The sequence below is a fragment of a genome, unplaced genomic scaffold, assembly GCF_019419815.1.
Source record: "Pyrus x bretschneideri cultivar Hongxiangsu unplaced genomic scaffold, Pyrus_bretschneideri_v1 Contig4, whole genome shotgun sequence".
Taxonomy (NCBI): Eukaryota; Viridiplantae; Streptophyta; class Magnoliopsida; order Rosales; family Rosaceae; genus Pyrus; species Pyrus x bretschneideri.
Genome location: NW_025999723.1, coordinates 587,111 through 613,297, shown reverse-complemented (window position 1 = coordinate 613,297; position 26,187 = coordinate 587,111). Strand labels below are relative to the sequence as shown.

The 26,187-nt window shown below is 36.6% G+C and overlaps 4 protein-coding genes and 1 long non-coding RNA gene across 7 annotated transcripts; 4 read left to right on the top strand and 1 right to left on the bottom strand.

The window, feature by feature from the left end:
* The first annotated feature begins 7,265 nt into the window (after positions 1 to 7,265).
* Positions 7,266 to 10,803, top strand: LOC103951558 (NAC domain-containing protein 91). Its single transcript, XM_009362981.3, has 6 exons — positions 7,266 to 7,729; positions 8,454 to 8,731; positions 9,129 to 9,686; positions 9,829 to 9,919; positions 10,024 to 10,253; positions 10,334 to 10,803. The coding sequence occupies exons 1-6, from the start codon at positions 7,564 to 7,566 to the stop codon at positions 10,634 to 10,636; spliced, it is 1,626 nt and encodes a 541-aa protein (XP_009361256.2). The 5' UTR covers positions 7,266 to 7,563; the 3' UTR covers positions 10,637 to 10,803.
* Positions 10,804 to 10,938: 135 nt separating this feature from the next.
* Positions 10,939 to 13,824, top strand: LOC103951636 (IAA-amino acid hydrolase ILR1-like 5). The gene is given in 9 exon segments (XM_048565492.1): positions 10,939 to 11,413; positions 11,416 to 11,528; positions 11,643 to 11,768; positions 12,259 to 12,393; positions 12,396 to 12,465; positions 12,468 to 12,574; positions 12,779 to 12,922; positions 13,099 to 13,375; positions 13,378 to 13,824. Coding segments are annotated over 9 exon segments (1,311 nt in total). The 5' UTR covers positions 10,939 to 11,178; the 3' UTR covers positions 13,482 to 13,824.
* Positions 13,825 to 15,391: 1,567 nt separating this feature from the next.
* LOC103926696 lies at positions 15,392 to 16,722 on the bottom strand. Of its 3 annotated transcripts, XR_664116.3 has the most exons (4): positions 16,638 to 16,722; positions 16,093 to 16,226; positions 15,869 to 15,982; positions 15,392 to 15,771 (listed from the first exon to the last, which is right to left on the bottom strand). It is a non-coding gene; the product is annotated as an uncharacterized LOC103926696 (long non-coding RNA). The 3 variants fall into 3 exon arrangements; XR_007251265.1 differs by having other exon boundaries at positions 16,093 to 16,654; XR_007251264.1 differs by lacking the exons at positions 16,093 to 16,226; positions 16,638 to 16,722 and having other exon boundaries at positions 15,869 to 16,086.
* A 3,257-nt stretch (positions 16,723 to 19,979) lies between these two features.
* Positions 19,980 to 21,954, top strand: LOC103951560 (heavy metal-associated isoprenylated plant protein 9). Its single transcript, XM_009362985.3, has 5 exons — positions 19,980 to 20,341; positions 20,550 to 20,724; positions 20,881 to 21,053; positions 21,154 to 21,244; positions 21,342 to 21,954. The coding sequence occupies exons 1-5, from the start codon at positions 20,321 to 20,323 to the stop codon at positions 21,833 to 21,835; spliced, it is 954 nt and encodes a 317-aa protein (XP_009361260.2). The 5' UTR covers positions 19,980 to 20,320; the 3' UTR covers positions 21,836 to 21,954.
* Positions 21,955 to 24,395: 2,441 nt separating this feature from the next.
* LOC103951559 (heavy metal-associated isoprenylated plant protein 28-like) lies at positions 24,396 to 25,754 on the top strand. The gene is made up of 2 exons (XM_009362983.3): positions 24,396 to 24,659; positions 25,152 to 25,754. The coding sequence occupies exons 1-2, from the start codon at positions 24,536 to 24,538 to the stop codon at positions 25,502 to 25,504; spliced, it is 477 nt and encodes a 158-aa protein (XP_009361258.2). The 5' UTR covers positions 24,396 to 24,535; the 3' UTR covers positions 25,505 to 25,754.
* The last annotated feature ends 433 nt before the right edge of the window (positions 25,755 to 26,187 follow it).

Sequence of the window (26,187 nt, the reverse complement as noted above, 5' to 3'; positions counted from 1 at the left end):
AACGTTTTGTGTGAGAATATTTTAGAATCAATTTTTAGTAAAGTGAAGTAAATTATGAAAAAGTACTTAAAGTGCTTCATAAAAGAAGCACATAACTAATGTTTCTTGTAGAAAACACTTCAAGTGTTTTTGAAATCCGAAACATTTTCTCAAAAAACATTTTAATCACATTAAAAACACTTTTAAACGACCTATTTATTTTTAAAAAGATATATAAGATTACTTTTGTAACATCTCACATCGTTCAGGGGAGTGGATCATCTAAGCCTTACATGTTTATTTTCATCTCCACATAGCACGGGGATTTTTGAGAGCTCATTGGCTTCGGGTTCCATCAGAACTCCGAAGTTAAGCGAGATGGGGCTAGAGCATTCCTAGGATGGGTGACCCACTGGAAGTTCTCGTGTGAGTTCCTATAAACAAAACCGTGAGGGTGTGGTAGGGGCCCAAAGCAGATAATATCGTACTACGGTAGAATCAGGTCCGGGATGTGGTGGGGGCCCGGGCTGGAATATGACAACTTTTAACTTGTAAAAAAAATTCATGAGACAAGATGTAGATTGTAATGAAAAGTTTAAAGTTCAATATGCCCGCACGAATTTTGACATATAAGCATAAAATCTCGAACCTTATAATTTCTATTATTTTATTTGTTGAAAAACTCCTCTCTTTAAGATACTAAAACTCTAAATCCTATGTGAATATACCATGAACTTTAGGGTTTTTCCGACAACCTTCCCAAATCTGTTCTATATTTCAGCACCATTAGACAGTTTTATAACGTTTATGCTACTACTAATGGCAATGCAGCAGCGAATTTGGAATCCTACGGGGTCAGAGCAGAAAGATGAAAGCGGTAGTGACTGTGATAGTGATTCCAAGGGTATTCAGGAACAAACAATTGGTTTCAGTGTCAAAAACGCGGTTCTCTTCCCTCTGAAGTGGAGAAAGGAACGTGGCCGAAGACTACTCTCTTTCCGATCATGCACGACTCACTGTGGTTTTTTCACCAATAAGAACCTTGCTCTCAGATGATTCTCTGACAACCTCAAGCTCAGCAGTACTTGAGTGAAAAGAACTTTTATCGGCATTACTCCTTTTTGATTGCGTCTGTGTGCGAAGCTCAATCTTTCGTCTACAAACGGGCAAACATCAGTGAACTGGCCTTTGATCTGCAACTGAATAACAGAACTAGCATCCGGATTAATTACAAATTTGGCCTTTCCACTGTGCCCATTGATGTGGTAAAAAAAGAAGGAACCTAAGAATAACAAAGAAGAGAACAACTTTGCCCACCCCTAAAGTAATCTAACGGCGATCAACGGAGCGTTTGAGCATAACTCCCACTTAGGGGGTGAGCAAAGTTGCACTTAACAAACAAAGAGTTGTATAGCTAATGTGCATTTGTAAAGATCCTATAGAGTTGTATAGCTGTCTGTGCAATATGTAGGTTTGCAGCTATCCCCTATATGTAATTTTGTTTAGCAATATCGGTGAGATGTACGAAATTAGAGGCATTTTTATATTTGCAAATGCATTCAGCATCACTGTTAATAACACACTAATTGCAACTGATTTAGCTCTTCTGCAACATCTTACATTCTAACTTTTTCTAATTTTCTGACAAAGGAATATTCTAATCTACTGTACTCTATACGAAGGGAGATTCAAAATCAGACGCAATATGATGGACACGCTGTCCTAACTTGTGACATCTCATATCGCCCAGGGGAGTGATCCTTATATGTATATTCTCATCCCTACCTAGCACGAGGCCTTTTAGGAGCTCACTGGCTTCGAGTTCCGTAGAAACTCCGAAGTTAAGCGAGTAGCGCGCGAGAGCAATCCCATGATGGGTGACCCACTAGGAAGTTGCTCGTGAGTTCCCAAAAACAAAACCGTGAGGGAATGGTAAGCCCAAAGCGGACAATATCATGCTATGGTGGTGGAGCGAGCCAGGAAATTGATCCGCCCCGGACGGGGATGTGACATAACTAGTTGGCCTAACCCACGTCAACATCATTGACAATCATAAAATAAAGGTAGATTAATTATGGCTAAAGTAATGTGTTCTCTCTAATCCTTCATATAGTTTAGTTGAACTTCGTATGGTTAACAGTTTGAAATTTTTATTTAGTTGAAAATAACAGGTTGAAATAAGAAATTCAATAATGAGTCTAATGACAGAAATTCAACCAAATATTGAAAATCATAGCCTTGTTTTGGACTATGATTCAGAAACCCTTTACTTCTGATTAACAAAGCATACCGAAAGCTTTAAATGCAGTGCAATTAGGGAAACAATTAACAGTTCCTGCCGAGCCTAATCTCAACAAGTTTCTCTTTTTGTTCATTTTGTATGATATTTTGTATGGGGTATCAAGCTATAAAAAGCACAAAGTTTACAGAAAAAGTTGGAAGTGGAAGATGACCGCTCTATTTTTTTGGTCAAATGATAAGGATTATATGTAGCAATCGTACTTAAATATTAATTTCAAAACCTTTTTTGGCTTTTTAGCATGATGTACACACACACACACACATGCAGGTAAAAAAATAGTAAATATTGGAGATAGACAGTAAATCACTTGAGATTAGGGAGTAAATTGCTTTTCCACAGCCATGCTTGCACTATGCTAACCGTACTGCACAAAGTAGTCAAGCACGACGAGCACAAAGTAATCAAGCACGATGAAAAAGATTCGCAAGCTTCTTTCAACTCACTTTTCTTTGTGTTCACATTATTAGGATACTACAAATGAAATTTTAATCAAAAGTTGCCGGATACATTGGAATCCTAAGTTGGGAAAAAGACAACAAAAAGAAAGATTTACGAAATCCTAATTAAAAATGTGGAATGTGGGGTGAATAAATATAAGTTTGTAAGTGTTTTTAAAAAGATTGAAAATGTTTTGTGTGAGAATATTTTGGAATTAATTTTTAATAAAATGAAGTAAATTATGAAAAAATACTTAAAATACTTCTTAAAAGAAGTACATAATGAATGTTTCTTGTAAAAAGTACTTCAAGTGCTTTTGAAATCGGAAACATTTTCTCAAAAAACATTTTTAGTCACTTTAAAAACACTTTTAAATGATCTATTTATTTTTAAAAAGATATATAAGATTACTTTAACTTCTAAAAAAATTCATGAGACAAGATTGATGTAGATTGTAATGAAAAGTTTAAGGTTCTATATGCCCGCACTAATATTGACATATAAGCATAAGTAAATCTCAAACCTTTTAATTTCTATTTTGTAATTTGTTGAAAAAGCTCTTCTCTTTAAGATCCTAAAAGGTTAGAATATACCATGAAATTTAGGGTTTTTCCAACAACCTTCCCAAATCTTGTTCATTTTTTTTTTATTTGTTGAAAAATGGGGCTAAAAGCAAAAGCCCAAACAAAACTGATCAATAATAAACTTAGACCCGAACATTTTAGGGCGACCATTATGAACAAAATTAATTGAACAAGAAAGAGAATTATCAAAGTACAAATTGCCTAAATTTAAATCAAAACTATAGTTCACTAAACTATCCGCTAAAGAATTATTAAATTAAAACTATAGTTCACTAAACTATCCGCTAAAGAATTATGCCCAAATGTTTTTCATTGTTCATCGTAAATATCATGGAATTTGATAGTTCTAAATTTGTTTATGACATTAACATCTGGTATTAGACATAAATAAATGCCAATGGCTTCTCTACCCAATTCTATTTCATCAATATAATTAATACATAAAACTTAAAACTCATATTTTCCAATATACAACATAAAAAGTTATCCCTATTTTCCCAATATCCAACATAGAAAATAAATAAAACTTCAATTTTACATAAATAATTTAACGGCAAGCAATGGAGGAGTTTGAGCTCCCACTTTAGGGGATGAGCAAAGTTGCACTTAACAAAGAAAGAGTTGTATAGCTGCTGTGCATTTGTAAAGATCCTATAGAATTGTATAGCAGCCTGTGCATATATGTAGGTTTGCAGCTATCCCAATTTGTAATTTTGTAGCAATGGTGAGATGTACCACATTAGAGGCGTTTTTGTATTTGCAGTGCATTCAGCATCACCGTTAATAACACACACTAATTGCAACTGATTTTGCCCTTTTGCAACGTATTGCCATCTTACAATCTAACTTTTCTAATTTTCTGACAAAGGGATATCTAATACACTCTACTTTATTCGAAGGGAGATTCAAACTTGAACGTAATGTGGTAGACACGCCATCCTAACTAGCTAGCCTAACCCACGTTAACATCATTGACAATCATAAAATAAAGGTAGATTAATTATTACATTTTAGTCTAAGCTTAGTTGAGTTGGCTAAAATAACGTGCTCTCTCTAATCCTTCATGTAGTTTTAGAAATTAAATGAACTTCGAATAGTTTATCCTATGAATAGTTTATAAAACAATAAAAATTATATTTTTGTTAATAAACAGTTTGAAATTTTTATTTAGTTGAAAATAACAGGTTGAAATTAGAAATTCAGCAATGAGTCTAATGACAAAAATTCAACCAAATATTGAAAATAATAGCCTTGTTTTGGACTATGATTCAGAAACCCTTTACTTCTGATTAACAAAGCATACCGAAAGCTTTAAATGCAATATAATTAGGGAAACAATTAACAGTTCCTGCCGAGCCTAATCTCAACAAGTTTCTCTTTTAGTTCTTGTATGAGGTATCAAGTTATAAAAAGCACAAAGTTTACAGAAAAGAGTTGGAAGTGGAAGATGACCTCTCTATTTTTCGATCAAATTAATGATAAGGATGATGCGTAGCAATCGTATTAAATATTAATTTCAATCCATTTTTATGGATTTTTAGCATGGCGTGTATATATATATAATATATATACATACAGATAAGATTAGTAAATATTGGATAGAGAGTAAATCACTTGAGATTAGGGAGTAAATAACTTTTCCATCCAGACATACCATATAATATATACACACAGTGGAAAAGATTCGCTACTTTCAACTCACTTTTCTTTGTGTTCACATTATTTGAATATAATATAATATGGATGAAATTTTAATCAAAAGTTGTGGAATAAATTGGAATCCCAAGGGGAAAAAAGACAACAAAGGAAAAGAAGTATAAAATCCTAGTTTAAAATGTGGAACGTGGGGTAAATAAGTATAAGATGATAATGTTGTTTGGAAATACTTTTAAAATAATTTAAAGTGTTTTTTATGTAAATATTTTTAGAATTAATTCTTAGTAAAATACAAATAAATCTTGAAAAAACACTTAAAATGCTTCCAAAAATAAATATATAACTTGTGCTTCTTGCAGAAAACATTCTAAATGCATTTGGAATCCAAAATTTTTTTTCTAAAAATACTTTCAGTTATTTTAAAAGTATTTCCAAACGACTCATACTTAAAAAAAAAAATATATATATATAATAATATATATGTACAAACATTATTTTAGCTTGTGAAAAATTCATTAGACAGGATAGACAGGATAGATGTAGTTTGTAATCGTTTGAAAAGTTTAAAGTCCAATATCCCCGCACCAAGAGTGACATATAAACATATTTAACTCTCGAACCTTTTAATTTCTGTCTTTCTTTTTTTTTTTTTTTTTTTTTTTTTAAAAAAATTAAAATTAAAATTTTATTTTTTATTGTTTTGTTGAAAAAGGTCCTCTCTTAAGAATCCTAAAATTCTAAATTCCCTACGTGAATATGCCATGAACTTTAGGGTTTTTCCAACAACCTTCCCAGATGTTCTTTTTTTTTCTTTTTTTTTTATTTAAAAAAAATGGGGCTAGTAGCAAAAGGCCAAACAAAATTAATTAGTAATACATTTACATCGGAACATTTCAAGTTGGTTTTCATGAACAAAACTAACTAAATAAGAAGGAGGATTATCAAAGTAAATATTGCTAAATCTCAATCAAGACTATAGTTCGCCTAACTATACACCACAAAATTATTTTATTTGTAGACATACCAAAAATCCACATTGCCCAAAAGTTCTTCATTGTTCATCCTAAATATGATGGAATTTGATAGTTCTAAATTTGTTTATGAGATTAACATCTAGTATTCGACATAAATAAATGCCAACGGCGTCTCTATCACTTCTATTTCATTAATATAATGAATACATTAAACTCAAACTTCACATTTTCCATTATACTACATTAAAAATTATCCATATCTTCCCAATATCCAATACAAATAATAAATAAACTTCAATTTTACATAAGTACTCTATTAGCACAAAAAAATATTCATACAAAACCCGAACTCGACTACTCGAGGGTGGTATATCTATTTTTATTTTTATTTTTTATGCAACGATATATTTATATTAAATTGTTTCGAATTTGTCATTTACGAGATTTCTATTTAAAACTTCTCATTTACAATTAAAGAACAATACTAGTATTCCGTAGTATAAGTGGCTACATCTATTTTCTTGTTAAGTGACAAGAACATCATTGACTACCGATAAATTACCGCATAGAAAATAAGAAAAAATATTTCTCACATAATGGTCTGACGTGTTATGTTAAAAAACGGCCGATGCTAATTTAAGTAAATTCATACATAAATAGCCAAATAAATCGTCCAAAACGATAATCAAATACTATACCATATTAGGGAACGCGTTATACCGAAAAATAATTCACTTTCTCAAATTGTAATTCCCACACATTGTAGAAGAAATCATGTATACTCTTTTCCTTAACGATAAAGTTTCATCACACTATCACTTCACAAATCTTTCGACAATGCCTATGTTCATCGAGTCCCCATCAGTCTTTTGCTCCTTTCTCAGGCCACCACATTCATTTTCTTTTTAGCTTTATCAGTTTTTTTCGTACATGAAAACAATTAAATTGTTAAATACAAAAATAAATATATGAAAAATTAGGGTAAAGTTCCTAGCAATTTGTCAATTTCGTACAATATTGAAACAAGCGGGACCAGCCTTCCGGCCGAGCGCACTCGCTTACGTGTCCGTACCTCATTGGCTTGCATGCACAATCCGCCCGAAAGACCTTCGTCGCGACGCTTTGTAAATTCTCCCTTATACCCCTACTATTACTCAAAATCACTCTTCTACCTGAACGCGCTCTCTTCTAGCACAAGGCGTTCCATACGGACAGTGGCAGTGTTGAAAATTTGAGGCATTAAAATACCCCTGTTAATTTTCTCGGACGCGGTCTGTACGTGGAATTTAAAGCGGGCCGGAAGACTTGGCAGATGTATATATAAACTGTGTCTCTCTTCTCCCTCAGTAGTGCCTCTCACAACCTTCTTCGTTGCTTTCTCTCTGCTGAAAGAGAAAAAAAGCTAGAGAGAGAAAGAAGGTCCACACCTGATTTCAGAACACCAAAATCTCCATTTCGAATTCGAGAATCTATCCGATTCCTAGTGTTTTCTTTTGGGTTTCTTGGAAAAAGTTTTGGGTTCTTGAGAAAAGCCAGGTTTTTTTTAGTTTTTCCTCACTCTCTCTGTCTCTCTGTTCCTCTGTTTCTCTGTTTCTCTCTCTTGAGTTGCGGTTGAGTGGTGGTGGCGGACATGGAGGTGCTGTCTATGAATAGTCTGCCGCTGGGGTTCAGATTTCGGCCGACGGATGCGGAGTTGATCGATTATTATTTGAGGTCGAAAATCAATGGCAATCACAGACAAGTCGCTGTTATCCGTGAGATTGATGTTTGCAAATGCGAGCCCTGGGATTTGCCTGGTATTAAACTTTTCTTTCTCCATCTCTTAGTTTTCACAATTTTCTGATAATTATTTTGTGGGGTTTGATTGCATGTAGTGGAAAATGGTTAAACTTTGCTTGTGATTAATTGCTTATATCAAGTGGCGGAGCCAGAAATTTACAAAAAGGTTAAAAAAATAGCTGTCTAGAATCGATCATACTTTCATTTATACTTGTCCGCGACGTGTTCTTAAATCCTTTAGTGTGTTATTTAGTTGTTAAATTCACTATTTAGTTTCCATTGGGTTGTAATTAAGCTGGGATTTTGTTGGATTACTGAAACTTTGGGAAAGTTATGAACTTTTGGTAGCAGCAAGTACTTGATTTTCTCACTAATTATCTAAATTGAAGGTCTTCAATTTTTGGGGTTTTCTCTGCTCAATGTTTAGCTTAGTTATGCTGCAGATTTATCAGTGACTTTTTAACAATTATGTCCTTTTATCTGTTGGGGGTTTTGACTGGATGTAGTAAAGATGCTTACACTTGCTTATGATTATCGGCTTTTCGTAAAAGCAATCGATTAATATATTATTGAGTTGTAAATTGTAATTAGGCCGGGAATTTGATGAATTGTTGTAACTAGGGAAAATTATGAACTTTTGGTAATTGGTAGCAGCAACTTGATTTTCTCACCGATTACATATTTTTCGGGTTTTCAGTTTTGTATATTTTTGCTCAATGTTATGTTTATGCTGTGCTGCAGATTTATCGGTGATACAGACAACTGATCCGGAGTGGTTCTTCTTCTGTCCACAGGACAGAAAGTACCCGAATGGGCACAGGTTGAACAGGGCTACAAGTAAAGGGTATTGGAAGGCCACTGGAAAAGATCGTCAAATCAAGTCGGACAAAATCTTGATTGGAATGAAAAAGACACTGGTCTTCCATACCGGGCGTGCTCCTAAGGGTAAGAGGACTAATTGGGTTATGCACGAGTATCGTGCGACACAGAAGGAGCTTGATGGCACAAATCCTGGCCAGGTTGGTTTTCTGTTCAACCTTAATGATGTTTAATTGATTCTATGATCACATTTGGACACTGAAGTCTTGAAAATTGATAGTTTGTGCAATCAGTTTAAGTGTAATTTGTATAATTTAGTCAAAATCTATTACTTAGTCGGGTTTTAGTTTTAGTGAGATATCTTATGATGTTTAAATATGATTCAAAACACGTCCATTTCGTGATTTAGACAATAGACAGTAGGATCTGATTAACCGGTTTGAGGAAAACGGATGGTTTGGATGTCATATTGTAACTGATAAAACAAAGATGCTCAGTTCTCTGTAACACATATGCTCACATCACTGACCGGGAATTTCAAATGACTGAACTTTCAATTACTAATCAGACGTTATGGTCCGTGTTTTGATTATGCAGAGTTCCTTTGTCCTTTGTCGCCTGTTTAAAAAACAAGATGAGACTATCGAAGATTCAAATTTCGATGAAGCTGAACCTACTGTTTCATCCTCCATCGCTGTTGTATCGTCTCCTCAAGACGTGCAGTCTCATCTTGCACCGGTTCCAACATCACCATCATTTGAAAGGCCAGATGAAAAGCCTCTTACCAAAGTCGAATGCACCTTTGCTGATAGTGGTAATGCGATGGGATCAGACACTTTACCACCTCTACCAACTATTGAGTTCCCTAGCAACAGCTGTGATGGTTATGATGCAGAAGGTCAACTGAATATGCCACTGGGGGAGTTGGACATGTTTTATGATCCCCCGCAAGAGCCACTTTTTTCCCCATTGCACTCACAGATGCACGCGGAGCTTGGTTACTATGGCAGGAATGACTTCAGCAATGATCATCAGGGCGTGACGTTTCCACATGGAACCAATGAGCAAGACGCGTATGTATCCGAGTTCTTGAGCTCAATTCTAAACAGTTCAGGGGAGCAGATTGATGTCGATGCAAGCGCAGCTGAAGTACAGGTGAGTGGAAGATTTCATGTTACTTTTTAAGTTTTGCCTCCCAACTTGCAATTGTGCATATCTGCAGCATTTTGTGCCATGTATGTGCTTTGAAAAGATTGTCTCTAGAAAAATAATTTTTTGCTGATCTCATTTCATACAGTTTTTGAAAGAACTTCAAAATGATGTTCAGCCTGAGGAGAATATTGTCAGAAATGATCCGTCACTGTTGATGTCGATTCCAGAAGATTATGGTAAGTCTTTTCTGGTATTAACATTGATGAGTGTAAGAGAATTGTGGATGGTGTGCTAGATGAATGTTAGTAATGGAATGCTTCTCCATTTGGTTTTGCTGCAGGCCAATCCTCAAGGTCTGAGGTAACGAGCAATCATTTGAATGCAATTATCAATCGCGATGCTGGAACTGGAATCAAGCTCAGGGCTCGCCAAACACAAAATCCAACTAGTGCAGAGAGCTTTGTGACACAAGGTGATGCGAAAAGAAGAATAAGGCTTGCGACTAAAGTTCAGCGACTCCAATGCAGCAGTAGACCAGAAGACAACGAACTAAAACCAATAGCTCTGGAGGTGAGAAGTTTGTGAAGCACAAATAATGTCAAAGTCTGATGAGATTTGAGGGTTGGTAATGAGTTTAACGCTGTTTGCAGGAGATAAGCAATAACGAAAAGAAACCTATTGGTGCTGTTGATACTGATGTTATTAGTGCTGACATTGATCTGCCAGAAAAAGGAACCGTGCCCACAAGACCCAACTTCACTGCGGATGGCAGCATTGTTACCGGCAAAAGGCTGCTTTCTGTGTTGTTGAAGGCCGTCTGTCCTGCCGGTCATTCTATGTGGTCCTTAGCCTTTCTGTTTATAGGAGTTGTGGTTGCATTCTTGTTCATAATCTTGCTAGCTCATGGGGATTTCATTAGTTTTGAAGCCGCCAGAAGACCTTTCGCAGCCTAGCGTACCGCCTAAGCCCTACATTTTAAGGGTCTGTTTAATTTTATGAGTCTAAACACAGGATAGATTTGTTAGGTTCAGAGTCCTCATGTGATTATATACAGCAGCTAACAATTTTTGAGGGATTCCATAACTAAACTATGAATTTTTAGTTGAGCTGCACTTATTTATCCGAAATTGTTCTGTATTTCTGTTTAAACTTATCCCCTTCATGCAATTAACATGTAATTCACCGGAAAAACTAACCTACAAGAGAATATTACTACGACGTATACAACCATGCACAATCATAATTCACGAGAAAACTAACCTACAACGGAATGTTACCATGCATAGTCATGCTCTTTAACTTCGCCAATCACGAGGGGTGGTACATTTTAACTTGCTCGTGTGACCGTTTCTATTTGTTTGGGATATTGCCACAATTGTGTTGTTACAGTCGCCGCACTTCATGAGTGAATATCCAATTGCCAATTCTACCCCTCTGGCCGCTGCTACTGTCGTTTTTCTTCTCCCCAATTCCGGTCAGACAAACAGAGACGGAGATGGGTTCTTGGTCGATCGCCAATTTTCTCCACGTTTTACTACTCTTACCCACTTCTCTTTCTCTTTGTACCCTCCATGGAGCTCCTGATCCAACCCACTACCCAAAAGAGCTTCTGAGCGCAGCTCAGCAAGATAAAAACTGGTTATTATCCGTAAGAAGGCAAATCCATGAAAACCCAGAACTCAAATTCCAGGAGTACAACACCAGCGCTCTTCTGCGCAGAGAGCTCGACCGGCTCGGATCCCTTACGAACACCCGATTGCCCAAACCGGAATTGTTGCGGAAATCGGCTCCGGTTCGAGCCCTGTTGTTGCTCTTCGAGCCGACGTGGACTCTCTCCCGTTGCAAGTATTATCCGTAAACTTGTTGTTTTGTTGTTTGGATTCTGAGGAAGATGTCTTAATTTTTTGTGGATTTTAAGGTTTAGCTTTTGGTGGTTTTTGTGGTGGTGGTGACGTGTAGGAGCTTGTTGAGTGGGAGCACAAGTGTAAGGTTGATGGGAAAATGCACGGCTGTAGATATGATGCTCACACCACCATGTTTCTTGGTGCTGCTAAGTTGCTTAATCAACGAAAAGATTAACTCAAGGTCAGTTTTACGTTTTAGCATATGCGGGTTAGGCTAGTTGAAAATAGCACTATTCCTGCCATGTTTTGCAAAAGTTCGAATCCTCTTCCCGTAGACAGTTCAGAATATAAAAAATGCTCAGTTGCGTTTTATGTTGTGCAACAAAGTACATGTGCATTTTGAGGTTCTCAGTTAGAGTTTGAACTTTTCTATTGAGAGCATAACTTTTTAAACACGGGTTATGTTGGTTGGCTAGGGCAGTGTTATCGCCTTTTTATACAAATTCGAATCTTTATTCCGGTAAACATGGTAGTTTAGAATATATATCGTCTTATCGAAAAAATTCAGTTACATTTTATGTTGTGCAGCAAAGTAAATGTGAGTTTGAGATTCTGAGTTAAAGTTCCAATCTTTCTATTGAGACCATAACTTTCAACAATGAAAAATTGCAATAGTGTGATACAATGAGAGAATTTTGCCTAACTTTTATTTTGTTCGTATGGTGCTGAAGGGAACTGTGAGACTTCTGTTTCAACCTGGTGAGGAGGGAGGCGCTGGGGCCTCTGAAATGATAAATGGAGGTGCTTTTGGTGAAGCTGAAGCCATATCTGGGATGCACGTTGATTTTACAATACTCACAGGAACTGTGTAGCGTCGGTTGCAGGGCCACACTTAGCTGCTGTTTCCATGTTTGAAGCCAAAATAGTCGGGAAAGGCGGGCTGCCGCAAAACCCCATAGCTCTGCTGATCCAGTACTTGCTGCCTCATTTGCAATTTTGCCGTTGCAACAGCTCATCTCAAGAGAAACTGATCCCATCCATAGCCATGTACGTGCCTTTAAAAGATGAGAATTCTTTTCTGGTGATATGTTAGCTTTGATTTCATTCCAATTTCCGTTGTTTGTCAAATTGATCCCTTCATTGTTTTATCATTCCGGGAAGCTTTAAGAGTGTTTTGGGTATGACAGTACTATGCGTACAGAAGGAACAATAACATAAATAGTTCCGCAGCAGCATAATTCTAACAGCTAGTTTTCTGTGCTGAATGTCCTATCTGTTACTTATGTTAGAGGTCGGACTGCATCGAATGTAATTCCATCGTAGGTTGAATTTGGAGGCACTTTAAGGAGTCTTACAACTGAAGGCTTGTACCGACTCAGGAGGCAATTGAAAGAGGTGAACGACATTTGTTGTTCTTTAACCTCATTCCATTAGACAGTTAGACTTAGCACAAACAATTCTGGATGTTTCCTTCATCACTCATCAGTAACTAGGTATCAACTATCTTGTTGTGAAAGAACAAAGAAATAAACGAGCGAAGCATTCGGTTCATAAGCTGAGATTTCTTGCAGGTTGTTGAAGGACAGGCAGCCGTGCATAGATGTAACGCATATGTTGACACAAAAGATGAAGAATACCCACCATTGCCTGCTGTTGTCAACGATGAAAGCTTGCATATGCAGGCACAGAGGGTCGGAAAACTTTTGCTTGGTCATGAGAATGTGAAGTTGTGCCGTAAAGTGATGGCAGGTGAAGACTCTGCCTTCCATCAGCAGTTGATTCCTGGAATCATGCTTAGCATTGGAATTAGAAATGAGGAAGCGGGTTCGGTTCACTCTCCGCACTCCCCTTCTTTCTTGATGAGGATGTCCTTCCAGTTGGGGCAGCATCACACGCTGCTTTGGCGGAGAGTTATTTGGACGAGCACCAGCATTATGCACACGTTGAAATTTGAGAGCCATTGGAGAAACCTTGATGGTTGCATACTGCTAGCCTTGTTATGGTGAAATTTCAGAAGTAGCTTTTGTGTAATGATACAGTTGTTTATAAATAACATAGAAGAAGTAGCTTTTGTGTAATATGAATCTGCAAAATCCTAAACCCAATCTTTGAGCCCATGCAAACTCCCAAAGTATACCCGAATACAGTTACCATGGAAGGATCCATGATTATAAGTTTCTGTGGTCAGAGGATCCATAATTATGTGGTTGTATTTTGAATCATGGTGGTGTTCGGTTTAATCAAGTTTGCTGACATTTTAGGTCTTTTGTGGAAGGGATTTTTCAGTGTATTCGGAATACGGGAGAAAACACCACATGTTATTATATAATTGGTGAAATTTTTTTTTTTTCAAGTGGCCCTCTAATTAAATAATGACATGTGGTGTTCCATTTCATGTTCCAAAAACATTGACTGCATTCTGTACACTAAGGCCCCGTTTGGCAGCACAGACTGTACTGACTATTTTAATCGGATAGGATAAATGGTCATCGAATAGAACTGGCTAAATTAGTCAGACGTTTGGTGCAATATCGGACTAATGACTGTATAATTTATACTATGTTTGGTTTAACATCGGATAAAACAATTGATGATTCAAGAAAATAGGGGAAAAAAAAACAAATTTTTACTAGTATAGTGAATTTCATCCTTGGATTTGCTCTCCAGACCTTCCTGCAGCCAAACCAGCACACGAACCCAGTATGCATGATATTATGAATTCACCAAAAAGCCAAGAAGTTGGAAAAATCTCCTAACCCATTTCTTCAACTGGGTTTGAATTTGCAACATACCCAACTCAGGGCGCACAAGCAAAAAAATAACATACAAATCAAATTTTTTTTTTAAAGATCTGAAAACCCCAAAATTTTAATTAAAACACAAATTTGCAATCAATTGAAAAAAAAAAAAATTGGAAGAAAAATAGGAGGAGGGCGGAGCAGTGAGAGAAGAAGAAGAAAAATTGCAGGAGGGCGGAACAGAGAAGGAGGAGATGGAGAAGAACCTCGGAAAAATTGCAAGAAAAATTGCGGGAGGGCGAAACAGAGAAGGAGGAGGAGGAGGAGAATCTGGGAAATATTGCAGGAAAAATTGAAAGAAATATTGCAGGAGAGCGGAACAGAGAAGGAGGAGAAGTTGCAAGCGATGCGAGATGGAGAGAGCAAACGATTCGGGACGAAGGCGATGAGGACGGAGAGAGCGAGAGAGGCGTGCTTTCTACCCGACTAAACAATACCGGGGATTTGATTGGTATAACAAAGCGGGTATGAGCCGGATATAAGGGGTGGCTGGGTTATTTAATCCGTTGACTATTTAGTACATAGGGTACCGTTTGGTACGCAGACGGGACGGGACGGAACGGGACGGGACAGGACGGGACGGAACGGGACGGGACAGAATGGATGTTCCGTGTTATGTTTGGTACGCGCAAGACGGAACGGGACGATTGTTCCGTTCTGCGTTTGGCAGCACATGGACGGAACGGAACCAAAAGATAAAAATGACTAAAATACCCATGTTCCGTTTGTTGTTTGGTACAATATTTATGCGTGGAACGGGATGAGACTTTTTTTTTTTGTTTTTTGTTTTTTTTTTTTTTTAACTTGTTCAAATTTTAACACTATATGCTTATCCATTATTTGTTTTTCTTGGTCCAAATTTTATTAGGTATATGTTGTGTTCCACTTGCAAACCCCTTTAAAATTTGTAATTCTTCTATGATTTAGGTTGATGAAGCCAGACTTCCTTGAGCCAGTAAATATTGGAAGTGATGAGATGGTTAGCATGAATGAGATGGCTGGTTCTGTCTATATGGTCATGGTTGCCATGCAATGTTGAAAAATATATAAGTTTAATGATCATGCATGACCAGAACAAACAAGCATATAATTGCACCATAAGTTAACATACATCGTCATATAGGGCGGTAAAGGTAAACAAATGCCTAAAAAATTACTAATTCTACCTCAAAGTAGTGCCTCTTGATCTCCATCTCAACATCAAGGCCAGTGAACTCACACAAATGCCTATGGGTAAAGGAGTCCTCAGCTCTAAAAACAGGACCAATCTCAAAAATACGACCGAAGTCACCACGTATAGCCATTTGCTTGTGAAGCTGAGGTGACTGGGCAAGGCAGGCATCTTGACCCTTGTAGTTGAGTCTAAAAACAGCAGCTCCACCTTCACTTGAACCAGCAATCAGCTTTGGCAAAAGAGCCTTCGGATTTCAAGAACTGCCCAAAGATCTACACAACAATGCAACCGACATACAGAACTAAACTCTTAACGATTTTCTCTAGCTTTAAAAAGATAAATACTGTAAATGGTGGAAAGACTACTTACATTGCCAACTTGACTCTGAATGCGAAATATCCCCTGATTCGCAGGTGTTCGCAAATCAAGAACTCGGTTATTCAAGCAGGTATCCTGATTAACTCGAACAAGTGTTTCTCCGGCCTATAAACCCATCATACCACCCAACGAATATACATGTACTAAGAGAGAAAGTCCCAGAAAGCTTAACAAAGCTTCAATAATCCATTTCAAAATAAATCATCTAAATGTACCTGCAAAGCCTTTTCGATTTCGATATCACTCCGAGCAGCATCCTCAATGTTAATAGGTAAAACAGCAGCCTTACTCACACAATACAACTTCCCCACTTACTCACACAATACAACTTCCCCACTTGAACCTCCACCTAATTAAGATCAATATGTCAATTATTTCAATCAAAACCCAATACAATCATAGGAACTTTCAATCAATTTCTTTCTTGTTTTTTTTTTTCCATTTTTTTTTTCAAGAACCTAATTAATAATATTATTTATTCATCAATTTCTTCTGAAAATCCATGGATATCATCACCATCAATTGCCCCAAAATCCCCAGTAGAAAAACAACCTTGTTTCCGCCCAAACCCCATCCACGGTTTTCATTGCCTAAACCCCAGCATGGCCCGTCCAACCTAAAACCCAGCGAAGAATGCACTCGCACTCCCAGTTGCACAAATCTTAACAAAACCCAGTAATTAACAAATCAAATCTGATAATTAACAAAACCCCGTAATTAACACAACCCAAATCAGCAACAAAAGACATTAATCGCATACTTGGGTCAATCTGCAGTGCGACGTTAGTGGCTCCGTGCTGCTGCGTGCTGGCTGGGTGCAGTCGACGGCTATGGGAGAGGATGAGGAGGAAGTCTACGGGAAGAGAGAGCAGCAAGGATTTAGGATTTGGATGGTGTAAATATTGAAAAAGACAAGGGTATTTTTGTCTTAAAATGTTATAAATTTGTGTCCCACGAACGTGGAACAAGTCGTTCCAGGGGGGAGAGGTGGAACCAAAAATCACTCAAAACTTGTCCCGTGGAACAGCGTGTTCCACCCATTTTAGGCTCACCAAACGTAGGACGGAACGTCTCGTCCCACTCCGTTCCGTCCCGTCCCGCGTACCAAACGCTACCTAGGAGCACCAAACACCTAATTTCGTATTATTAATCTTATTCGGGGTGTTATACGGTGTACTAAACAAGGCCTAATGTACACTAGGGTTTGACCCAGGATGCAATGGGTTGGATAGAAGGCCTTTAACCATCGGGGCAATTCACCAATTATAGATTGAATGTTTAGAGCTTAACATAAAATATGAAATCCCCCTAAATCCACCAAAATTCATATCTTTTTAATATCATTTAAATCAAATCCTGATTTAGTACACCTACACTTCAATAGACTTATTTCAAATCTTAAATGAATTCTTCTAATTTTTATTGACTTCTTTAAAATTTTAATTGAATATGATCAGCTAATATTTTAAACTTTTCAAAATCCCTCAAAATCTCTATTAAATATATAACTATGTTTATGTGATCATTATATCAGGTTAACTTAGTACTAGAAACAACTTAATCCAAAAATAATTGGGTGGTTGATTGTGATTACTTACTAACTAAGCCAATCAATCATCTAGATTCTTCTAACCTCCCATCGATCACAACGATTGCAAGCATTGGACCGCACGTTGGCCCTTTGATTAATTGGAATCTCTTAATTGATGCATAAACCTTTAGAAAGAACAAATCATTCTACACTACGTAATCTACATCTTCCAACTTTTTTTTTTATTAAGAAGAATGATGCTAGAGAGGTCATATACTTGAATCATATTTTGTAAATTATATAATCAATCTGACGATTGATGGTTGAACTCATTTAAATCATTACAGAAAGAATTCAATCATCAACCATTACATCATGAGATTTACACAATATGATTTAAAAATATGATCTTCCAAACATTTTCCTATAAAAATGGACAAAAGGTCAACCTAAATTCTATTTGGTCTGTCTTCTTTTTTGCTGATCAAACTTTAATTAAGGAGCTGCATGAGGACGTAGACGAAACAGATTATGTTGTTGGTTGGTGAAATTTGTTTGTCTTGGAAAATTTTGAGTGGTTGTGAAATCATTCACCAAACTTTTTGACTTGGAAGGGGACTTCTGTTGCTGTTGCTGACTCACTCCCAAGTGTGACCATCATGGGAGAAGTAGATTTATAAACTCACTCATATCAACTCTTTTATTATCACCGACATTTGACAAGTTGCATGGTAAATGTGGCGGAGTCAGGATTTTAGTTTAGGAGGGCCTTAAAAATCTCAATCTTAAATGCTCTCATGATCTTACAAAGATTACTTTGCCATGTGTGAGAAATTGACTACCGTCCTTTTGGTCTGGTATAGTGTTGTCCTCATCATCCTCTTCCTTAAACCTAAACTCAAAGTCCTTTTGACTTTTTTCCTCTTTCCCTCCAATGATCCCTAGACTACAGTTCTCCTCAAAGCTCACAAGCAACGGATTGCCACCAACCTCATATCAAGCCCGATAAAAGAAATTAAAGTAAAACGTTGGTTTGGGGCCTTGAGCCTACAAAAAGGCCTTGAAAATCATAAGCATAATACTAAACTTTTGTGTGTGAATAAAATGTCAGAATCAATGGGTCTCGGATCATCCTGGTCCCTCATAGCTTTGCCTTGGTGAAATAAGAGTAATTTTGTTTTCAGGCTTCCACATTATATTACATGTTCACTCATATCAAACAATCTATATTTCAATACTATACTCTCCACCTATAATATACCAAAACTATAATATATCAATTAATAACACCATATGACGATATGAGTGTTACACTCAAAAGTTTATCGTGAAATAATATACCCATCACTCTCTTAGTGCAGAGAAGTGAGAACTAATTGAATATTCAGCAAAGAGAAATAAAGAAATAAGCTTTTTGAATGACTTGAAGAAACATCAAAAGAAAGAAAAATTGACAAAGATGAACGGGAGAGGACTAAGCTTTGTGATATGGAGGAAGCAACCCATGTGAGATATCAACTGTACTATAGCTGGATCGTATAATTTTTGTTTTGAAATACACGAAAACTTGGAATGCAAAATTTCGCATCCCCACGCTTCATCCATCCCAACTCAGTTATGCATAATTCATGAAAATTGGAATTCTCTTTGCTTAATTTGGAGTTTTCTTCTGGTATTGAAGGTACGTACTAAATGTTTGTGAAGAGTTTAAACACTTTGATTAATTCGTTTCCTTTATCACGTAACTTTATTCTTTTTCTTCCCTACAGTTAATGGCTAAACTAATTAGGACCACCAAGAAAGTAGGTCATCATGGTCTAAAAACAGTAATAAAACATGCAGAACAGCGTATACCCAGAATAGTGTACATATATTTACTTGTTTAAATTGATCACCCCAAGTAAGGCATAATCATCGAGTATTATTTGAGGTTTGGAGATTGTCTCAAATCAGAAAGTTAAGCAATTTTGTATGTCTAGAGCATATGCTTAAGTGTCGTCGTACGTGAGAGAGTTTGTGAAGATGTAGAGTGATGTCTCTCATCGAAGAAATCTTGCATATTCTTATTGGGAATTGAGCCATTCGCTTTTGCTAATTGGTTATTTGGTTTTATAGTAGGAACCACAACTTGCTTTAGATTATCAGTAAAATAGTACATAGATAGACAACCAAGTGGTAATGATGGATGGTTGATCATGCTCCACCTGATTACCTACAACTAAAATACTTCCAAGAAAATTATGTCATGCCATCCATTTTAATTTTTTCAACATAGCACTGCGTAATTAGTTTGTGACAAAAAAAAAAAAATCTCCTTGTGCGAAGTTTTCTTAGTTCTTTGAATAAGTTGCTTAAGGACCAAGGTATCCAGGTTGTCCACACAAGAATAAGATGGTTACACATGTGTGACACTTCACCACCTCGTCATGAAAAATCCACCTGTCGGTGGTGATGGAATTATTAATTATAATTTTTATTTTTCAGTTGGTTAATTATCTTTTTGTCATCTTTTTCTTTCCCTCTCCTCTATCTATTCACCCCTCTGCTGCTCTATAAATCTGCCAAATCTGCTCCACCGGTATCTCCTCTCTCTTTTTCTGCCTCATCAGCCTTGGGGATTGCAAAAAAGAATTCAAAAAAAACATTATTAAGAGCTTCTTTTTGTATAATTTGGTGGCTCTGCATGTGCTCTAGAATAACACACTGACTTTTTATCTAATAAACCAACTGCAACCGTCCATCCATTATACTCTCTCATCGCTCGTCTCTCACTCCTCTCACCTGCATATATAAATTAACACCACCTTCTCTTCTAGCCCTCTCCCCTTCTTTCTTTCTATCTTCTGCACTTAATTCTTCTGTCTAATTTTGGAGAACTCAAAGTTCATACTCATAATTGACTGAGATAACAAATGGGTGAAGAGGCTAAGCAGGTTAGTGTACTGCATTAATGTTTTCTAATTGGCTTGTTTGGGTCTGCATGCATTTGTTGTGTTAATACTGTTTGGCTTCTTTCGTGAAAGGAGTCATTCCTCATTTCTACAAATAAAATTGATATCAGTTGAAATAAGTCATCAAACACACAAAGCAAAACATTTTTGCACGCATGTTAAACTGTGAAATGTAATTTTTATTGGATAGGAGCAAGCTAAGGCAGAGGAGAAAGCCGAGGTGAAAGTAGAGGAAAACAAGGACGAGAAGGCAGAGGAGGAAAAGAAGGAAAAGCCGAAGCCGCCTTCTCCTTTTGTGTTGTTTGTAGACTTGCATTGTGTGGGATGTGCAAAGAAGATTGAGAGGTCCATCATGAGAATTAGAGGTATTTCCTCTCTCACTCTCTCTCACGAAAGTAGCTTACTTACGACAAAGAGGGCACTCTAACAGTATTCCACACCTATTACGCTCTATGACATCGATATTGCATGGAAGTTCTTTATGTTTATAATTGGTGTGCATTTTTGTTTTTGAAATGCAGGAGTGGAGGGGGTTGTGACAGACATGGCAAGAAATGAAGTGACCATAAAGGGAATAGTGGAGCCTCAGGCAGTTTGCAACAAAATCATGAAGAAAACCAAGAGAATAGCAAAAGTCTTGTCCCCATTACCAGCTGCTGAGGGTGAAGCTATTCCAGAAGTTGTTGCTTCACAGGTAGTCCAACCAAAACCCTTAATCAAAATTAATCAATAAATCACATTAAAGCGTAAATTTGTTTAAACACTTGACTAATAAGTAGTGGTTCTTCTTGCAGGTTAGTGGACTAGTAACTGTGGAACTCGAAGTTAACATGCACTGTGAGGCCTGCGCAGAGCAACTCAAGAGAAAGATACTCAAATTCAGAGGTATATATCCATTTTTTTCTTTATGATTTTTTGAGATAAAAGAAACTCTTTGTCCACAACTTATTGTCTGTTAAACTAATTGATAAATTAATTGCAGGAGTTCAAAGTGCTGTAACTGATCATAGTAGCGGGAAGGTGATGGTGACAGGGACCATGGACGGGGACAAGCTAGTAGAATATGTGTATAGACGAACCAAGAAGCAAGCCCGAATAGTCCCACAACCCGAGCCCGAACCCGAGAAGAAGGAGGAACCAGCTGCAGAAGAAGCAAAACCCGAAGAGAAGAAAGAAGAAAATGCAGAGAAAAAAGAAGAGGAAAAACCGGCAGAAGGGGAGGCAAAGAAAGAAGAGGGCGGAGCTGAAGGCGGAGAAAGTAGTAATAAGGAGGGGGAGAAAGGTGGTGAGGAGAACAAAGAAGAGGAGAAGAAGGTGGAAGAGATGATGAGTGGCAGTTACGTAAATAGTGGAATGGATGAGGAACGTATGAAAAGAACGATGCAGTACTATTACCAACCTCTTTACGTTATTGAGAGAATCCCACCTCCTCAGCTGTTCAGTGATGAGAATCCCAATGCATGTTGCATTTCATGACCAACTTGATCATGGTCAATAATCCTTCTATATTCCATAATAACAGTGCATTTTGTTATGTTACCTAATTAATTACGTAATGTAAAAATTGTTTTACATATAGTAATTAGCAAGTACCACCACTCGTGACCAAAATTTTAGACAAGTTTTGAGTTTGGTGGATGGTGGTTGGTGTCAAAAGTAATATTAATATATATGTTTCATCCAAATTGATCCATAAAATATATATAAGCTAATCATTCTATATTATATACAAGATTAATACATTGTTCCATATTATATTGTGTAAGACATTGTCCCTTGCTAATATATATGGATTCTAAAGGATATTGGAACAACCAAAGCAATGAACAAGAATTATATAAGTGTATATTTCGATGAGGGTTTTACAAGATTCAAGGGATTGGTGTGGAGCTACGAAGAAACGAACTGCAAAATATAACATGGATGGGATTAGAGAGACTCTCTATGACAAAGACATGTCGACTTGCAAAATCCTATTTGAGAGGGGTAATCTCCAAAACCCCATCACATGTTTTTGTAATGCTGACGAAGAGTTTTTCTAATTCCCTTCATATTATATTTTATGGTCCATCAAAACCCTATCACTTTCATCAAAACTAGAGACATGTACATTTCAAGGAATGCATTTATTATTCACATGGATTATTAGGTTTTTTTTTTTTTTTTTTTTTTTTTTTTCTTGAAGACAACCGGTGATAAATCATAATTATTCACCTCTTTTGAACCAAACAAACTAATGAAAAAATTTACTTTGCCTGTGGCCATATGGATAATTGGTTAAAAGGATACAAATTTGATTGGGGCTGTCGAGATTTCCTAAGATAAAATAGAGGTGTGGGTTTCACATGGTGGAAATAAGGACACCAGGGCATCACATCGAAAGAGGAGTCATGAGTGGGACCCACAATCAAAGACTAACGTGGAAGAGATGGTGATGGCATCGCACCTGTCTATTTGTCGTTTTATCGCATTCACAGAACAAGGCACGCCCCCGCCATGGCCAATGCATGTCATTTGCTTCTCAAAAGTGGAAGACAATGTGAGGTCGATCGGGTAACCAAAAGGCCAAAAAGGAGAAGAAGTGTTTGGAACTCAAAGTAGTCAATCTCCTCTCTCTGAGAAATATTGTACTCGACTAATAAGAGGACTTATTTAATATCTAGTTCTGTAAGAACATAGAGAACTTTAATGACATCCGTGTTCAATTTATGTAGCAGGGAATTCAATTGCAATGCAAAATATAACAATCCCAAACAAATTAGGATTTGCAATTTTCTTCCTATAAGATTTTTCTATACATATTTGGATCAATATAGCCCATCTAAATTACATAGACTCGGAGAAGCCAAACTTGTTATATAATAAAGTACGTTAAGAAAACAATAGTTAAAAAACGTAGTGTTAGAAGTCAAAAGCTAAAGCCTGAAGGGTGATTAAAGCATCAATGAAGATTAAAACTTTTAAACTTTAAAAGCTACTTTTTTAACACGAAATAAGGCATACATCATCTTAACTTCTTGATTATTTTCAACGCAATTAAACAAAGTAGAAAATTACTTTTATTGTGGGACTAACCTATCTAGTCTGTATATGCATGGTCCATCCAGTGTTTTTGAATATTGGTACCTTCTAGACTTACAGAAATTTGAGGGATATTTCTAGAGGATTTAAATTAGAGAATCGTTTATAGTCCGGTGAGAGTGGTAATTAAGATGATGGGTAGAAGTAGGGGATTCAGCTTTCGAAACTTTTAATTTGTAACAAAAAAGAATTAAAATATCATTTATTGTTTTAAATAATTTTAATTGGCATGAACATCAATTTTCAAGTTAGGGTTCATCTGTTTTGGTACGATCAAGAAATTAAAAAAGAACTTGCATGCATGTGCATGGCGGCATAACCAATGAGAGCGCAAAAGGATGAGATGATGCCGACAGTACGTAATGCGCGGGCACATATGTATATAAAATAAATCGAGAGGAATTACATGATCGAGAGATATATTAAAGTTAATTAGGATTACGTTAGTTAAAGTTGTTGTAAGTTCCAAAGTCTGAAAGCCAAACTTAGTTGATAAGGAAAACAAGCCACATGGGAGTCGTAATCTGAAACTACATATATACAACTGATCGACCAGCAGATATGCATGCATGAAGGGGAGAATACATATATACACTGCACTTTTTTTATGTCCAACGATGTAAAGCCATGTAAAGCCAGCGCTGCTGACACATCCTTCCACTCATCTCACACTCATAATCCACATCCTTCCAATATCCAAACCAAGATTTATCCAATCAAAGTATCTTTAATAAACTTTAATGAGGAATAATTATTGCTTAATAATCTTTATATTATCAAATGAACTGGTCAATCGGCAGCCGTGCATGGTAAAGCTTAAACAGAAACATGATTAAGAAAACACAGTACTCTATCAGCCTAGCTATACCTTTTCTTTTTTAAAGATATCTTGGAATACTTAGCTGAGTCGACCTCCTACGGTGTCTAGTAACTTAACCCTACATAAAGCCTTGCAAATGTGATACAAAGATTAATGGAGATAAGGGAAACATCTCAAATGACCAAGTAAGAATAACAGCAATCTCTGATTCTCTTGCATGCATTCGTATATATATCTTGAATCTTATATAGTTAAATTAGGGTTTGGATTTGAATATGGCCGATATGCAAATCGTTCCCGCCTGCAAAAACGTAGAGGCGCAGTATGTGGAGATGATGGTTCCTCTCTATTCTCATGGATGTGAGAAGAAAATAGAGAAGACCCTCTCCCATCTCAAAGGTAAACTACATATCTCTATATGTATATATTAGGATATATTACTAAGCGCCATCATTATCAATATTTTTCTTATGTATTTTTAGTTGAAAATCATAGCACAAAGAAACCAAAAATATTAATATTTTCTAACCTTTTCTTCAACCGAACAATGCAACATTGCAAGGTGGTCAGTCTCCTTAAATTTCATGTTCTAATTTGTTGTTTTGTGTGTGCCCGCCCTCTAGGTCATGAGTGAGACATTATATATAGTAGCAGTCGTTTCCTTCGTTTCTAGGTCATGATGTTTGTTTAATTTGACCAGGCCTGATATCCTTGGTCCTTCACAAAATTGCAGCCTGCAATTAGACAACTCTTGTGGGCCTGTGGCTATACATTAGGGTTTTCTTTAATTTTACTGGCTGGGTTAGTCCAGAAGGGGAATTAAGCAGCAATAAAATGTGAACTAAACCCTAATTAATGTTGTCTTGTAACATTATTTATATGTACTTGCAGGGATATACTCAGTGAAGGTGGATTATAACGAACAAAAGGTGACGGTATGGGGAATATGCAACAAATATGATGTGCTTGCAACAGTAAGGAGCAAGAGAAAACACTCATGTTTTTGGAACTCTGAAGACAACATTGCCTTAGAAGATCAATCAGCAGAACCACCGTCAGTGACAACACCACCACCTTGCTCTCCCCCTCCTCCCATTACTACTCTTTCAAGTTTTAAATACACAAAGCCTTCTTTGGCTCTGATTAAGGTTCGATCTTTGAGTTGGAAAGCATGGACTCCATGGAAAAAAGTCTTCAATAGGTCCTATTCATTACCCTCAAGGCTGAAGCTCAACGTGAATTGATTATTTGTAACGATTGATAAGAAAATGTAAAAGAAGAGATTGCTTGCTGCTTTCCTCTTGTTGCAATTTGTATTAGATAACTAATGAGTACTTTAATTGAGTGCAAATTTAATCATCTGTCAATAGAAGCTGGTATTGTTTAGAAGCTGGTATTGCTTGCTTCTTTGGCTCTGCTTTCCTCTTGTTGCAATATATTGTTTAGTTACTGTTAAAAGAAGAGATAATGTTAAAAATATATATATAGTCGCGACATGCAATTTTTTTAATATAATATATTATGACTTATGTAATAGCTTACAATAAGAAGACTGAGTGAGACATATATGTAAAAATTTCACCGTAGTAGTTCGTAAACATGATTTTCTCCATGATCGACATCCTTTCACTTTCGTGGTCAAAAGAAAATGGGTACTGGCCTTATCTATCCCCTCTTTACTCTTTATCTATATTCAAAATTATTTGGCAGGATTTGACAAATTTCTTCCTTGTTATCTCTTTGGTAGGGTTCAGCATGATGATCATGTGCCCATATACTGTTACCAATTTACTGCAATTCAAAATTGTAATACTAACTAAATAACATGACATATATATATACAAATGCACAAAAATCACAAATGTTAAGTCAGATACATGTGGAAAAGAGAATTGGATTCTATCCGGATTCAAATTGTCGAGATCCT